Source organism: Vanacampus margaritifer, chromosome 6 (assembly GCF_051991255.1).
Source record: "Vanacampus margaritifer isolate UIUO_Vmar chromosome 6, RoL_Vmar_1.0, whole genome shotgun sequence".
NCBI lineage: Eukaryota > Metazoa > Chordata > Actinopteri > Syngnathiformes > Syngnathidae > Vanacampus > Vanacampus margaritifer.
The window spans coordinates 21,710,431-21,727,815 of NC_135437.1; the positions used below are offsets into that span (position 1 = coordinate 21,710,431).

At 37.3% G+C, this 17,385-nt stretch overlaps 2 protein-coding genes across 4 annotated transcripts; both read left to right on the forward strand.

The window, feature by feature from the left end:
- The first annotated feature begins 830 nt into the window (after positions 1–830).
- LOC144053084 (uncharacterized) lies at positions 831–3,451 on the forward strand. Of its 3 annotated transcripts, none has more exons than XM_077567121.1 (3): positions 831–954; positions 1,027–1,292; positions 1,412–3,451. In XM_077567121.1, the coding sequence occupies exons 1-3, from the start codon at positions 879–881 to the stop codon at positions 1,763–1,765; spliced, it is 696 nt and encodes a 231-aa protein (XP_077423247.1). In that variant the 5' UTR covers positions 831–878; the 3' UTR covers positions 1,766–3,451. The 3 variants fall into 3 exon arrangements, with proteins under 3 accessions (XP_077423247.1, XP_077423248.1, XP_077423246.1); XM_077567122.1 differs by having other exon boundaries at positions 1,162–1,292; XM_077567120.1 differs by having other exon boundaries at positions 831–1,292.
- Positions 3,452–4,995: 1,544 nt separating this feature from the next.
- On the forward strand, positions 4,996–16,332 carry LOC144054294 (synaptotagmin-1-like). The gene is made up of 9 exons (XM_077569575.1): positions 4,996–5,189; positions 7,266–7,485; positions 7,573–7,646; positions 9,063–9,119; positions 10,005–10,187; positions 11,280–11,429; positions 11,683–11,802; positions 15,624–15,735; positions 15,822–16,332. Exons 2-9 carry the CDS (start codon positions 7,284–7,286, stop codon positions 16,127–16,129), a joined length of 1,206 nt encoding a protein of 401 aa, XP_077425701.1. The 5' UTR covers positions 4,996–5,189; positions 7,266–7,283; the 3' UTR covers positions 16,130–16,332.
- The last annotated feature ends 1,053 nt before the right edge of the window (positions 16,333–17,385 follow it).

Below are 17,385 nucleotides of genomic sequence, written 5' to 3' on the forward strand. Positions count from 1 at the left end.
GGGACCAGTAGATGGCAGTGTACAATAGAGCAAAACAGCCGTATATAGAGAGTCTGGCCAACTGAAAACACGGACGCCATGTTACCCTCGGCCACAGGAGGGCGCGTGCGCTCAAGCGTGTTGTAGCCCATGAGCATGCCTTTCGTTTTCCACGCAACACACTAGATAACTTTCTTACACAAACTATAGCTGTACAGTTTTTTTTTTTTTTAATATTTTCCCTTGTTTTATTTTTATTATTTTTTGCCTTTGATGAATTTGACAAGCCAATAATATAAGGAATGCTTTACACTGCATATATAATACAGGTTATTACTAGTATAATAATGGTATACAGTATTTTTTACTGCACATGGATTTTGATTTTCAACGTTGTGAATGCTGCAAATGCATCAGTGTGTTCATACATAACACGTAATACGTTCAAATAAGAGATCTGATTACATGCATTTGCAGAAAAATGATGGGCAAGTATCATTAACCCCCCCCCCCCCTCCAAAAAAAAAAAAACAACAGAATTTGTTTATCATAATTAGACAACTTTATGGGGACTCTGCTCACATCAAAATCACATTTCAGCACAAAATCCAAACAACCAATCTTTTTAAACAAAGATCTAGGGATGTGGTACCACATAGAATTGGGCTGTGACAAACAAGACTTAATCCAATTCACTCTAAATATACCAATCATCGATTCAAATTATGGAGCTTTCACACCTGGCATACCTGTCAACTTGTACGTTTTATACGTATTTTATACGTTTTTTTACCATTTCAAATCATGTACGCCGTACACCGACTTTTGTACGGGGGGAAAAAAATGCGCTGACATGCGCATGCGTAGATATACATAGAGTAAATATCGTGGAAGCAAGCATGGAGGAGCCACCTAGTAAGAAACGAAGAACTCAAGGATCGGGTCGACACCAGAAAGAATGGGAGTTACTTCAAGGTGAATATGCTGGCTGGATTAAAGCATCGTTAAGAGGCACTCAATTCTCATTCTGTGTCCCTTGCAATAAAGACGTGAAAGTTGCTGCGAGTGGATTTTACGATCTGAAGAGCCACTTTAAAACTGCCGGACACGTGGAGAATGTGAAAAAAACCAATTCACATGTCCCATTAACCAAGCACTTCGTCTCTACCGCAAATCCTGCAGCATCCCACAAAACGACAAATGCGGAAATTCTCTTCTGCCATTTTCTTGCTGAGCACAACATTGCTTTCACAGCTGCGGACCACTTCTCGGATTTGGTGAAAGTTATGTTTCCGGATTCACAGACAGCTAAGGTAATTTATTATTATTATTATTATTATTATTATTATTATCATTCATATCTACAATGAATCAGCATTTATGGCACGTGTCAAAAATTAAAATTTTATATTTTAATATTATATTTTTGCAGGAGTTTGCATGTCGGAGGACCAAGGCTACGATGATTGTTAAGGAGAGCCTTGCACGTGGCTACACCCAAGACGTCATTCAGTACTGCAGAACTCACCCATTTACCCTCATGATTGATGAAAGCAATGATCGTACTACCAAAAAGCGACTTGTTGTGTTAGCTCACTTCTTTGATGAGGAGAACACAAATACCAGACTCCTCGATTTACCAGAGTTGGCATCAGGCACAGCAGCATCAATCTTTGCCGTTATTGACAACATTTTACAAGAAAATGACATTCCATGGAGTAACGTTGTGGGATTTGCAAGCGACAATTGCAACACCATGGTTGGAAAGAAAGTCTGTCTTGTCTAGGATAAAAGAAAAAAATGGGGCTGTTTTTAGTGTTGGATGCATTTGTCATCTTGGCAATCTGTGTGTCAAAGATGGACTGAAGACATTGCCAGTAAACATAGATGACTTGCTGGTGGATATATTTTATTTTTTTAAAAATAGTTCCAAACGAATTGAGGATTTTAAAGAGTTTCAGGACTTTACAAATTCCGAGCAAGAAAAAAACCTAAAGCATTGTCCGACACGATGGTTGTCTCTGCAAAAAGTGGTTGAAAGAACATTGTCTCAGTACGAAGCACTCAAAAGCTACTTCGCTAGCCATGCGGATGTTGAAAGGGCAGGTAAAGTGAAAAGCATCCATGATCGACTTCAAGACCCTGTTACTCTCCTCACACTCCACTTCCTCAGCTTCATCCTGCCTCAAATAAATCAATTCAATATTGTGTTCCAAACAGAGGCATGTATGATTGGAGATTTGCTACCAGAAATGGAAAGACTCTTAAAGAAACTCTTGGTGAAATTTGTGCAAATGGAACATGTCAAATCTGCTGATAGCCTGCTGGCAGTTGATTATACAAACAGATGCCTGCAGCATGAAGATAGCAGGCTTGCTGTTGGCTTGGGCACCAGGGCCCTCTTCCAAGACACCAATGAGGAGGATGAAATCAGGCAAAGCATCACACCAGCCATGCAAGCAACTTTTTTTCCCTCTGTTCGCTCCTCCTACGAGGCTGTTGTAACTAAAATGATACAAAAATTTCCATTTGAGAATACAATACTGAGTGACTTGGTGGTGTTGGACCCAAGAAAGAGAGAGATGTTGGATTACACAAGTATTGTTAAGCTTGCAAACAAGTTTACACCAGACTTTGATCAGGAGCAATTAAAAGATGAATGGGAAGACTATCAACTAATACCTGATGATCTTCTCCCTCAGAAAAGTCAGGATGGACAACCAATTCGTCCAGAGACATTTTGGCCTCATGTGTTCAAAATGAAAACTGGTTTGGGGCTGGATCGCTTTCCACTGATGAGAAAGATGTATCTAACTTTACTCAGCCTTCCTCACAGTAATGCTGATAGCGAGCGGGTTTTCAGCCATGTGAGGAAAATTCATACAGAGTACAGAAAGACAATGGGAACAGACACTCTTACTTCTTTATTACAGATGAAATTGAACTGTGACAACTGTTGCTCACAAGTGAGGCCCTCATTAGAGCAGATAAAGTCTGCTAAATCATGCACATTGGCTTACAATAGGAAGCACTGAAGGCACAGTTTATTGCATTGTAAACTTTTTAAATTGAATAAGACTTTGCAAATTACCTTTGTTATTTCTATTACACTGTCTGGTTACCGCGAGTAAACATGCGTCGTTTGTAAGGTTTTTTTTGGGGTTTGTAAGGGGAATCATAATCATTTATAAGGGCAGTTATCGGCAGAGGTTGACAGGTATGTTTCGGTTTAGGTGAACGGTATCAGATTTTTAATAGGTTTTAGGTGAATTAATGAGCACACACTCACACGCACGCACATATGCACACACACACGCGCACATGCACATACTCACGCACATACAAAAAAGATAAAGAGAAAAAAAAGAAAAAAAAGAGAGAGCAATGATGATGACATGTCAAATCGGTGAGATTACTGAATGAACAATACTGAGGTCTCTCAGAAAAAAATAAATATCTGGATTGCCTTTAATTTGAAAGTGATGCTTTTATTTTGACGCATGTGGGGGCGGTGCAAGCTGCCAAGAACAAAGACATGTCTTCAGTGTCGTGTTGAATTTTCTGACGCCTCAATCAACTGTTTTTTCCAAATGGCGACTTGCCAAACAGTTGGCCTGATGTTAGCAACATTCTTATTCTATGCACACTGGCGGTGTGTGTGTGTGTGTGTGTGTGTGTGTGTGGGGGGGGGGGGATGACCTGATAATAACTTGTGAGTCCAAACTTGGAATGGCTTAACCTTACCAGCAAGCTGAATTCTCACGGTAATTCTCAAGAAAAACAAACAAACAAACAAACAAACCGCCTCCATCGACAGTTTACATAGCTTACAAGAGAAGTTGAATTTTTAACATTATCTGTAATGTATAAACGGCACACAATTTAAAATGTTTAAAATTTCATGACATGTCAAAGAAATCATGTGAGTGCTGTTGCGACACGACACCTAATTTTATTAGACAAACCAAAAAGAGCAACAACTTGAACTCTATTTCTCCCATTTTTCCTTCTCTTTTTTTCTTCCCTCCTCCCCCCCATTTTGAGTGTGCAGATTAGTCACCCTGCAAATTGTGTGGTTTTAGTCTGCATGCAGCTACAAATCTTTCCTTTACCTTCGCAGTGTGCCCTTAACATGGTGAGTCGCTGTATGGTAACAGATCTGGAGTCAGATGGCATTCTCTGTATGGCTATTCACCTATTCAGGCTGGGTACGCACTGATTTGGGAGGCTCACAGGTAGACCCATTAACTAGTTGATGAGTTTTTTACAGACTGAATAATAACTCTTTGACTGCCAAAAACGTTAAATAACGTTTCGTAAAATCCAATGGAGGAGTGCCAAAGACGTTAAAAGACGTTTTTTTCCAAAACAGGTGAAACTAACCATTTTCTATTGTTGATTACTCAAAAACGGAATAAGGTAGAAACAAACTTTTTTTTCTGATGGAAGATGAGAGTCCAATCTTGTTTTAGCAGTATGTGTGTTTCCATAGTCCAAACACATAATTTTCTATGGACCTTGAAAGATCAGTCAAAATGCTTAAAATCGGCTGGCACCCACGGCATCCCTTTTCTGAAAACGTCTGGCAGTCAAAGAGATAATCACAATTTTTTTTTTATAGTCCTAAGTGCTCACGACGTTTCATTTCCACGAGCTCCGCTGTCTCCTGAAGAGAGTGTTTCTTTTCTCCTGTCTGTTATTGGTGGACTGAGCGAGAAGGATCATGGGTCATTTCTGAACTACACAGGCGACCCTTTGCCTTGGTGACTTGTATTTGCTGTGGAATTTTCTGCAGTAGAGCCACTGTATGGTCCATTGCTATACCAAATTAAAAGAGTTAACAATGTCCTGTTCTCTACTGTAAATAAAGGCCTGCTGGTAAAGTAACCGTTCAGAGGAAAAAAAAAAAAAAAGAGTCCAGCAATCAGTTCATGTTTAGTTTCCGAAATTAGAAAACAAGATCTCAACAAACTCGTTTGCCCAGAATTGTGTTCAGGAACCCGTCCTGTCATTTGTTTGTGTGAGAATGAGTTTGAAGAGCTTGGAGCAAGGGAGTGTGCCTTGCCTCAAAGAACGAGGAAGAAGTGTCAAAAAGTTTATTCTTTAGGGGGGGAAAAAAAACATTTTTCCAAAAGATTCACGATGTGTTGACAGCCAAACTGGGTGAAGGAGCTACACACCTAAAATCATCTTGATTTCTGGTGAATAAAGTAAGTGTTTCTGTTTTTTTGTTTTTAATTTATTTCTTCATCTTATTATTTTATTTTATGGTCACGAATATAGCATGAATAATGTGAACTACTGTTTTTTTTTTTTTTTTTTTGGGGGGGGGGGGGCTTATTTGTTTTAAAGTGTTCTGATGTAGTCACTCACTTGACTCCATACAGCACTGTTTGGTATTAGTGTTGAATCCCTTTAGAATGGTGTATACGTGTGTACACAATATAGGACAGTCAGATGAACATGAACAATATCAAGGCTAGCATTTTCAATTGACTAGTGGCCTAAAATGCTTTGTGTGTTGCTGTGCTTTTTAATGTATCTTTTTGAGTCTTGCTGGTAATAGTATCAAACTTGAGGAGGCACACATTTGTCCTTTGGATTCCTTGGTTTGCATATTATGAAAAGCAAACAAATGTGACAGCCTCAATCAGGAAAAACCAAACTATATTTGTCAGCTTAAACGAATGTCACATTCCATACTTTCAGGCAGTAGAACAAGAATATTCGTTTAGCCAATCAGCTAAGAAAGCTAATAAGGAAGCGGTACAGTATTATGTACTGTAGTACACCAGTTTTCAAGTAGTTTGATGAAGAAGGAATTAGAAATAAAATTAAATATACACTGTATGTTTGAATAGCAGCATGGTGGAACTAGTGGTTAGTGATCTTCCTGTGTGGGGTTTGCAGGTTTTACAATGATTGGTTGTTGTCCATTCAAGAACCTCCAAGCCTATAAAAAGAGCAGGTTTTTGTAATAAAGACTAGACTAAGACTACAGACGCTCCCCAACTTACGAACGAGTTACGTTCCGAGCGATCGTTCGTAAGGTGAATTTGTTCGTAAGTTGCTTCAGTGCTATATTTTGTATTATAATTTATGTTTAAAAAGAATACGTACAGTACTGTACTACGTATGTTAGAGAGAGAGAGCGAGAGACACACACAGTATGTACATGTACGTAATAAGATAAATAAAATGAAGTTTAACTTACTTTTGGAAGATGTACTCGATGCTTAAGGATTTGATGGAGGAGGAGGAGGAGGAAGAGGAGGATTTTATATCATGAGAGGTTCTTCGTCGTCGCTGGAATGGGCTTCAAAAGTTACTTCCTCCTCCGTAACTTCAATGTAGGAAGAAGTTGAGGGTCGCGGAGAAGAAGATGAGGGTTGATGAGTATCTTCCTTGGAGGATTTACTAGAAACTGGCCGAAAGAAGCGATCTAACGACGATTGCACAGTTTTCTTCTTTTTTCATCATAAATGATGCGGTAGCACTGTATGGCATCATTCAATTGATTTGCAACCTTTGTGCAACTTTCAATATTTGGGTCCTGCTGCTCGAAGAGTGCGATGGCTTTATCTATGAGCGACAGGCGTTTCTTCTTCTTCCTCCTCCTCGACACGTTGCTGAGCCTCCAATGCTGGGTGAGCTCTCACAGCGCCAAGCGTCGGTATTAGCGGCGGAAAGAAGCACTACAGTACTCGGAAAAAGGTGCGCAATACAAAATCTAACTTACAGCATCTCTTTCCGAACATTTTTTGACATGCGCGCATGCGCGCAGACATGTTCGTATGTACCGTTGTTCGTAACTCGAATGTTCGTAAGTAGGGGAGCGTCTGTAAATACATCATACACACACACATGAAACCATAAACTGAATCATTACAAATACTTCACAATTCAAACACAGAACTTAAATATGACCTCATTAAAGCATGTTGAGATGTTAAATTAACTGTGTTTCAGTTATTCCAAGGTGACTATAACAAGGCACTATAGAAAAATGGGGTTCATGCTGAGTGAGAGCAAGGCAAGCAAGCCATACGTACCTTGGGCAAGCTACCTTGATGGTTCAATCTTGTTACGTGAGGTGCAGAGTTAGGACCCAAACGCAGACAAGACACTGGCGTTGGGAAACAGGATCTTTATATGCAAAAATCGAAAGTAACAACAGAGCAGAGCTGTATTCAGATGGCAAATCATTCACAGTTGTGGTTAATTGTTCTAAAAGGTTTTCTCTGAATGCTCCTTTTCAAATAATCTTGTGTTTTACTGCTTTGTAGCCCACATGGAGGTAGAAAATGATGGCGCTTCCTTCAGGCTATTTGACGTCTGAGAGGTTTCTGAAATCTGCTGCAGCGTTGAGGTTTCCCTTCTCAGATGCAGTGAAATACAGCATCTTGGGCTTGTCAATTTCTCTTCTTCTGGTGGCACTGGGTATCTTGGTCTGGCAGGCTTTTAAATTCTTCAAACGCTCATCAGAAACACGCCCTCTGGCTCAAGGTGAGCAAGAACTACATTCATTCCAAATATTAAAGGATGTTTTTTTTTTTTTTAATTAGCATTGTTTTTGTCTATTCTTTACTGTAGTGAATGGTGATTTGCTGTACACAGATTACGGGTCTGGAATAACAGGACAGTACAAAGGAATTCCAACTATAAAGGTGAGAAGTCATGGCAAAAGACAATTTCGTTTGAGGTGACCTTATTGGAATGAACTTTGATGGTCCATTTACAATGCAATACTGTACAATGCTTAGCAAATGTATTACTTCACCTGTAATCAGGGCTGGACTAACGCAAAAAAATCGGCCATGGCATTTTGACTTAGGCCAGCTCAGCCCGACGCTTGCCTAACATGTAGTTCTGCTAAACTGATGTTTATTGATGTTTCAGTTTGCAATTTATGTTTGAAACGGATTAATGGACTGGTCCCTCTAAATTGTGGGCCAGTCTCTTGGGGTAAAACATATTAAAATAATAATAAAAAGCGCTACATCAGCCACATAAGAGGCCGGCCCACCGGGCATCTGCCCTGAATGGCAGATGGCTAGTCGAACCCTGCCTGTAATGAAAATAAAGATGAAAGAAAATCAAAAGCATTCTGAAGTGCTTTAACGTGGACTTTTTCATCTGTGCTTTGCTCTCACCATTTCTCAACACTGTAAAAAAAAATTTGGTATGAGCCAGTTTATTTTTATTTTTATTTTTTTTGCACACTTCCTATCTACATTGGAAAATACTTGCTCTAAAGGAACTGGCATGCACAAAAAGTAGTCAGTGCGGGGGATTTAGGACCCAGATGCGGGAAGGCAGAGCGAGGAGGCAGAGGTGTAGTCCACAAGAAGGATTTAATTTCTATTAAAAAAAAAAGGATCTTCAAAAGTACAAAATAAAACTGATCTAACAAAACATAAAGCAAAACATGGCGAAACAACTTAGGAAAAACTAACAGCATGACAAGGTAAATGACGAGGGGCAAAACCGGGCAGCATGACAGCAACAATAATGAACCGACACAGACATGGGGGAGACAACCGACTAAATACACCAACACTAATGACATAACAAGACACACCTGGCTGAGGGCACTGATTGGATGACACATGAGGGTAATGGGGAAAGGTGGACACAATCAGGGTTGACAAAGACACCAAACAAGAAAGGGCAAGTGACCTGAAACGAGAGGAGTCAGACTTTTCACAATAAAACAGGAAATGACAAGACAAGGGGAAAACACAAGGAAAACAGAAGCTAAACATGACCGGGAGTAAACAAGACTGAAAATAAACATGACAAAAGTGAAGCCTCGAAAAAATACACGGCGAAAGGAGGTTTTCCTCCGTCGATCAGGGTCAGTACAGACGGTCCTTATAATTTTTTAAGGCTTTGTGTGATAAAGCATTCACCAAAAACGACTGGTGTTTCGTAATTATTATGTTTTTTGTGTGTTTGTCTAAGGAGTAGCCAGTATGGATTCATTTAACTTTAACAGGCACCATTTTTTTGTGAACATGAATTCTGTATTTGTTTAACCCAATGACAAAAAGAGAATGTCTATGTGTGTGCAAACTTTGCAGGTCGAGGATGTTGATACGGACATCTTGGAATCCACACAGGAAGGAGGAGAGAATAAAGTTTGTAGCAGTCTTTTTTTTAAATTTTTTTTTACATCATCTTAGTATGTCATTTCACTCGACTCCTTTACACTTGATGGGTTTATATGCAGTAGCTGCATCCTTCATATGTCTTATGCATGGAAGTTCTGTAATGGAAAGCTGTTTGACCTGGTTATTATGACCTACCTTGTAAAGGTATTATTTGATTACTATATTAAATGTAATCTTTGCGTGTTCGAAATAATTGAACAATGAGATCTGATGAAGAAGCCTTCTTTATAAAGAATTTATTTTAAGAGCTCTTAAAAGACACAAGAGTAAATGCTTCCATTCCAAAGGTGATGTTAAGCCTCGAGTGTGTCAATATGAAAATACACAGTTGTTTTATAGATGAAAAAAGCATACTCCTCCTCTGAGGCTGGACAAAAGGGTTAGTAATTATAATAGACAGACAAGTGATTTACTGACATGTTTACTCCAGTTCCGTCCAAAGCCGGAAATATATGATTAGACTAGGTACTACCATGCGACCTAGACTCCCTCAGACCCACAGTGTTATCTTCCATGAGAACTTGAGAACTTGCCTCCCATGTGCATTCCTATCTCACCAGCTGGAAGGGAGTGAAAAGTGTTATTCATTACAATACAGTTATATGTCCAATATATTTCACACAAACATTATCACAGTTATATGGCATCTATATACTATAAGTAAATTCATAAACAGTAAAAATATGCATAGAAAATGTTAAATGTCTTCACTTGCAAATATTAAAACGTTATAAAGACCAGTGTTTAACATATTGGAATATGTATTTTAAAGCATTTTATAGCTTTACAGCTATTATGAAAAGAAGCTCCGGACTTCTTCTTTAACACAGTCTCACCATCTATCGCCTACAGAAAATGAACGGATGGATCCACTATTCTGTATACTATGATGCGGAGCAGCGCCATCTTGTGGTCACAATCTTGGAGGTGGAGGGGCTTCAACAGCAAAGACAAGCCAGCAGCCTCCAGCTCTTTGTCCAACTAAAGCTCCTATGGAGCGGAACCGAGACGGAGGGGCTTTACATTGATGAAGCGGTAGATCATAATCTGTTTATTATTATTATTATTATGACCACTGGCAATAGCAGTTTTTGTCAGGTTGTCAGGTTTTATTCTTAATATGAAACCTAAATTGGTATCTGCTACCAAATCATGATAAACAATGACAATGACATTTGGATTTCCTTTCACCTTTTAGTTTGTGAGTTTATGAAACACTGATTTCTGTATTTTGATCTTGATTGTGTCTCTCTTCGAACTGTTGTATATTATGTCAGTTCAGCCCAAAGTTTTCCATTCTCACATTTTGGCTTAAAGTAAATGATATTTTGATGAATTGCAATTCTGTGGCTGGCAATGACATGGAAGATTGTATGAAGTTTTGCGATTTATAATTGTGATAATATTTAAAAAAATATATATATACACAAGTTTCATTTGTTGATTTATACATTTTGAAAATATTTTTTATCTATGATCTTAGACATTTTTTTTTGAGGAAACAATGATTTGCAATATTGTCAGAGATTCTGACAACATCAAGAATCATTCACAGTGAATTTCAGAAACTACATTTTGAACATTTTATGGATTGGTTAAGAATAATTCTGGATATGGAGCATTTTTTTTAACTCTTTGACTGCCAGACGTTTTCAGAAAAGGGATGCCGTGGGTGCCAGCCGATTTTAAGCATTTTGACTAATCTTTCAAGGTCCATAGAAAATTATGTGTTTGGACTATGGAAACACACATACTACCAAATGAAAGATTGGACTCTCATCTTTCATCAGAAAAAAAAGTTTGTTTCTACCTTATTCCGTTTTTCAGTAATTAACAATAGAAAATGGTTAGTTTCACCTCTGTTTTGAAACAAACGTCTTTTAACGTCTTTGGCACTCCTCCATAGGATTTTACTAAACGTTATTTAACGTTTTTGGCAGTCAAAGAGTTAAATGAACACCTCCTAACTCATCCTCTTTCATTCTTACACCATTTCTTGTGTTATTTTAACTAAAAGATATCCATGCAACTGTATATCCCTGTATGTGCGATACATTCTCCATGTTTATCTACTAAACAGTAACGTCATACTATTGCTGTCGACTCTTTCTTCTCTGATCCTGTTAGAGTGAAGGGACACCACTTGCACTGCGCACAGTGCTGCAGGACTGGCGGACTCGCATTGTAAAAGGCACTTCTAACCCATTATTTGGAGACCAGTTCACATGTACTCTGCGTGATGAGAAGGAGCTGGATCACATGGACCTCAGAATGGAGGTTCTGTAACCTACAAGTAGAAGTCACATTACTGTATAATGAAATGATGTATATTATATCAGCTTTATGACCAGTTGTAACACAATGCTCCGAGTGTGGTGACCAATGATTTTTTTTTTTAAGTATGACTGTCATCTTGGAAAATGTATAGTTTACATCAAGTAAAAACAATGATGTAAAAATCGAAACCATCTAAATCCATGACAAGTCTGACAATCAGTGAATATAATCTCCATTTGTTTGTGTTTGTCAGGTGAGAAACTTTGATAAATTCTCCAGGCACACAACATTGGGAGAGGTGAGGACCCATCTAAAACAACTTAATATCTCCTACCCACTGGAGCTAAAAGGAAAGCTCAACACTCCTCAGAAGGTAAAAAACAAACAAACAAATGAATAAATAAATAAGCTTTACATGAACCAGATGTGGGTGGAACTGGTTGTAGTGGAATTTTTTTTGGGGGGGGGAACTGTTTTCATTAACCAAAAACAAATGTTACCATCTTAAAATTGCCTAAGTCTTTTTTTTTTTTATACAAAAAAATATTATGTTTGCCTAAATCATCTCCTCATAATGCAAATGGTGACATTTTTTGTGTTTCTTGAAAACTGAAAAAATGACTTAGGCGATTACGTATTTTAAGGTGTTGATATACAAATTCATGAAATCCCTCATTCCTCAATCATTTTGTGTGTGTGTGTGTGTGTCATTAACTAAAAACAAATGTTACCATCTTAAAATTGCCTAAGTCTTTTTTTTTTTATACAAAAAATATTATTTTTGCCTAAATCATCTCCTCATAATGCAAATGGTGACATTTTTTGTGTTTCTTGAAAACTGAAAAAATGACTTAGGTGATTATTTTAATTAGGTGTTGATATACAAATTCATGAAATCCCTCATTCCTCAATCATTTCGTGTGTGTGTGTGTGTCATTAACTAAAAACAAATGCTACCATCTTAAAATTGCCTAAGTCTTTTTTTTTTTTGCAGAAATTATTATTTTTGCCTAAATCATCTCATGATGCAAATGGTTAAATTTTTTGTGTTTCCTGAAAACTGAAAAAATGACTTAGGTGATTATTTTAATTAGGTGTTGATATACAAATTCATGAAATCCCTCATTCCTCAATCATTTCGTGTGTGTGTGTGTGTGTGTGTGTGTGTGTGTCATTAACTAAAAACAAATGTTACCATCTTAAAATTGCCTAAGTCTTTCTCTTTTCTTTTTTATACAAAAAATATTATTTTTGCCTAAATCATCTCCTCATAATGCAAATGGTGAAATTTTTTGTGTTTCTTGAAAACTGAAAAAATGACTTAGGCGATTATTTTAAGGTGTTGATATACAAATTCATGAAATCCCTCATTCCTCAATCATTTTGTGTGTGTGTGTGTGTGTGTGTCATTAACTAAAAACAAATGCTACCATCTTAAAATTGCCTAAGTCTTTTTTTTTTATACAAAAAATATTATTTTTGCCTAAATCATCTCCTCATAATGCAAATGGTGACATTTTTTGTGTTTCTTGAAAACTGAAAAAATGACTTAGGTGATTATTTTAATTAGGTGTTGATATACAAATTCATGAAATCCCTCATTCCTCAATCATTTCGTGTGTGTGTGTGTCATTAACTAAAAACAAATGTTACCATCTTATAATTGCCTAAGTCTTTTTTTTTTTTTTGCAGAAATTATTATTTTTTTCCTAAATCATCTCATGATGCAAATGGTTAAATATTTTGTGTTTCCTGAAAACTGAAAAAATAACTTAGGCGATTATTTTAAGAAGGTGTTGATATACAAATTCATGAAATCCCTCATTCCTCAATCATTTTGTGTGTGTGTGTGTGTGTGTGTGTGTGTGTCATTAACTAAAAACAAATGTTACCATCTTAAAATTGCCTAAGTCTTTTTTTGTTGTTGCAGAAATTATTATTTTTTCCTAAATCATCTCATGATGCAAATGGTTAAATATTTTGTGTTTCCTGAAAACTGAAAAAATGACTTAGGTGATTATTTTAATTAGGTGTTGATATACAAATTCATGAAATCTCTCATTCCTCAATCATTGTGTGTGTGTGTGTGTGTGTGTGCGTGCGTGTGTGTGTGTGTGTGTGTGTCATTAACTAAAAACAAATGTTACCATCTTAAAATTGCCTAAGTCTTTTTTTTTTATACAAAAAATATTATTTTTGCCTAAATCATCTCCTCATAATGCAAATGGTGACATTTTTTGTGTTTCCTGAAAACTGAAAAAATAACTTAGGCGATTATTTTAAGAAGGTGTTGATATACAAATTAATGAAACCCCTCATTCCTCAATCATTTCGTGTGTGTGTGTGTGTGTGTGTCATTAACTAAAAACAAACGTTACCATCTTAAAATTGCCTAAGTCTTTTTTTTTTTTGCAGAAATTATTATTTTTGCCTAAATCATCTCATGATGCAAATGGTTAAATTTTTTGTGTTTCTTGAAAACTGAAAAAATGACTTAGGTGATTATTTTAATTAGGTGTTGATATACAAATTCATGAAATCCCTCATTCCTCAATCATTTTGTGTGTGTGTGTGTGTGTTTTCTGACCTACTTAGTATTCTAGTATCAATCTGGAAGTACAGTGTTCCCTTGTTTTCCGCTGGGGTTAGGGTCCAAAAAATACCCGCAATAAATGAAATCCGTGAAGTAGTTAGTTTTATGTTTTGCATTTATTATAAATGTTTTAAGGCTCTAAAAAAACTCACCACACAGCGTATACACGTTTCTCATCGAGACATTTACATTTTCTCACATTTGTCTCTTGCTTAATCATTCTCAATGGTCAAACCTTCCTAAATTTGATAAAATAGGTACATTACTGTAAGAAAGAAAAAAAAGAAAATGCATGAGAAATTGCACACAAAAAAAATTCTGCGATACAGCAAGACCACGAAAAGTGAACCGCGTTATAACGAGGGAACAGTGTGGTATGCTGCTGCTGTATAATGTGGGTTCGATTGACCCAATAATATCCACGATATTACAAGATGGATTGGCAGCATCAGGAAGGGAATCTTTGATTTTTTCTTTCTACCTGAATGACAGAAAGAAATATAAAAATATGACTTAAAACCATGTTCCTACATTTGTTGGGGAAATATTGGTATGTTACAATGAAACCAAGGTTGAAATTTTTGGCTATCATTTTGAAAATTATTTTTGGCACAAACACAACAGCGTTCATGATCAAAAGAACACTATGTCTACAGTGTTGCATGGTGGTGGACACATCATGCTTTGTGGCTGTTTATCTTCAGATGGAACTGGGGCCTTCGACAAGGTGCAAGGAATAATCAACAGTTTGATAAAGCAATCCATCCATCCATTATCTGAACCGAGGGTTGCAGTGGAAATGTTATCAATTCCCATTGCACTCAACCTTTATCTTAAAAACAAGAACACTATAAAGAAAAAAAAATATATGTATCGCAAGTGTCAGTAAGATGGGGGCTTTAGGACCCAGATGCGGGAAGGCAGAGCAAGGAGGCAGGGGTGCAGTCCAAAAAGAGGTTTTAATTTCTAATAAAAAAAAAACTAACTTCAAAATACAAAATAAACTGAACTAACAAAACATGAAGCTAAACATGACAAAACAACTAAGGTGAGACTAACAACATGACATGGATCCTGATACGGCAAAGAGGTCAGCGTGACGTGGCGAAAGACTTACGACTGTGGCAACAGCAAAAATGAACCGACACAGACAGGGGGGAGACAACCGACTAAATACACCAACACTAATGACATGACAAGACACACCTGGCTGAGGGCGCTGATTGGATGACACATGAGGGTAATGGGGAAAGGTGGACACAATCAGGGTTGACACAGACACCACACGAGGAAGAGCAAGTGACCAGAAACGAGAGGAGTCAGACTTTTCACAATAAAACAGGAAATGACAAGACAAGGGGAAAACATGACAGGGAGTAAACAAGACTGAAAATAAACATGACAGCAAGTGGTTCATGAGGCTTCATTTTCTCATCATCAAGATATGTTTTTTTTTTCTGGCATTAAAAGTAAAATAAAATTAAAATAATACCTAACAATAATTTCATAAACATTTATTCCCCTTTTAATGAAAACAACTTTACTGTTATTGATCAAATGAGGTGAAAATGTATATAATATAATATACTCTCACTTGGCAGGATCTTGTAGGGGAAGTTCTTCTGTCACTGAAGTTTCTTCCAACTTCTCAGCGGATAGAGGTTGGAGTGTTAAAGGTTCGAATAGTTCATAAGGACCTACACTTGGATGCAGGTAACAGACAAACACGCAAACAGCACAATAGGCAACTCTGATAGCACAGCATCTCAGTTTATAATGCATATGTTTGTGTTGTACAGCCCTCTATGCCAAGATCAGTGTGCAGTGCAACCGGTGCAAGTTGAAGCACCAGAAAACCTCAGCAATGGCGCGTGGTGCAATGACTGTCTTCAATGAAGTTCTTGTTTTCTCCTTACCAGAATTTCCTGTGCAACAGTGTAAAATTTTGGTCTCCGTTTTTGAGACTCACTCAACTAGGAAATCATCCAAGCACCTGATTGGACAGTTAACCATAAAGAAGGACAATCATTCCCAAAATGAACACTTGAGTCTTATGCTCCGCTCAGTCCGTCAACCAATTGCCAAGTGGCATGTTCTACTTATCTGAGTTATGCCTCAACAACTTCTTCTACACCTCCTGGGTGCCTGCATTGTTTGTTTGTTGTTGTTTTGTTTTTTATGAAGTTGGTAGTGATATTCATAAATTTACTTTACACTTAAACACTTTGAACACTTTTTCTTCCTGACATCCAGGAAAGTTTTACACTCAGCACTCTCTAATATATATACAATGTGTGTGTGTGTGTGTGTGTGTGGGTGGGGGGGGGGGAGGGGGACTTTCCTGACACTCCTAACATTCAACCTTGACTAACGTCTTCTGTTGTAACAAGCCTTTGCTACACTCAAGTGCAGAGGTGGGCATCGAGGGCCGGAGTCCTGCAGGTTTTGCATGTTGCCCTTCTCCAACACAGCTGATGTATGATCAGCTCATCAGCAAGCTCTGCATGAGCCTGATAACGATCGCCCACCTCTGCTCTAGTGGCTCAATATTTTGTTGCTATTGTCTTAACCAATCAATGTCAAAGACTGTTCAACCAACAACAGTAAATATTGTATTTAAATCTCAATGTGCATTTTTTGTGTTATGTATTTTAAATGTTAATAAAACTATTACAAGAAAATGGAAAACGTGCTTGTAATCCAATCCAGAGTGGTGTCATATTGTCATTTTGTTTTGTTTTGTCATTTCTAAAAGACTATATTACAACGCATTGCCTTTTATTTACATGTTTAAAGTTTACTACATTGTTTTGGGCTAAAACAGTTACAGGTATTTACAGTTACTTTTATTCTCTCACTCCCAAAGACACACAAAAGGTGAATTGATGATGTTGATGATATGGTCAGTCTATGTTGCATGTACAGTGAGTGAGTGTTATTTATGGCAGAATTGCTGTTGATTTATTTTTTTTTTAACAGACCTGGTTCCATCATCTTAAAAAAAAAACTGTTTTTTTTTTTACATTTTAAATGGAGACTCGTCAGTAGAGGGCGCTGGTGCACCGTCCTCCCTGACCTAATCTGAAGGGATAAAAAATTAAATAATGAAAATTAAATATTATTTTTATTGCGATGAAGATGTTTCCAAGTATATGTATATTTGTTTTAAGATGAGCAGGACAAATATAATACAGTTATTGATAAGTGAAAGTGATTTGTTTACCCCTCGCATCTCAAGTTAAGATGTACAGTACTACCGTACGCGTACACACGCGCGCGCGTGTTAATGGCCACCACTCAGTGAGACAATGTTACCCAGTCCACCTCACTTTGTTGCAAACTAAAACATGTTTAAATAATTTT

Coding starts and splice junctions, on each gene's coding strand:
- LOC144053084 (XM_077567120.1), top strand. CDS start 879: ATGGAGGAGCCACCTAGTAAGAAACGAAGAACTCAAGGATCGGGTCGA. Junction 1,293..1,411: donor CGGATTCACAGACAGCTAAG/GTAATTTATTAT, acceptor ATATTTTTGCAG/GAGTTTGCATGTCGGAGGAC.
- LOC144054294 (XM_077569575.1), top strand. CDS start 7,284: ATGATGGCGCTTCCTTCAGGCTATTTGACGTCTGAGAGGTTTCTGAAA. Junction 11,430..11,682: donor ACATGGACCTCAGAATGGAG/GTTCTGTAACCT, acceptor TGTGTTTGTCAG/GTGAGAAACTTTGATAAATT. Junction 11,803..15,623: donor AGCTCAACACTCCTCAGAAG/GTAAAAAACAAA, acceptor CTCACTTGGCAG/GATCTTGTAGGGGAAGTTCT.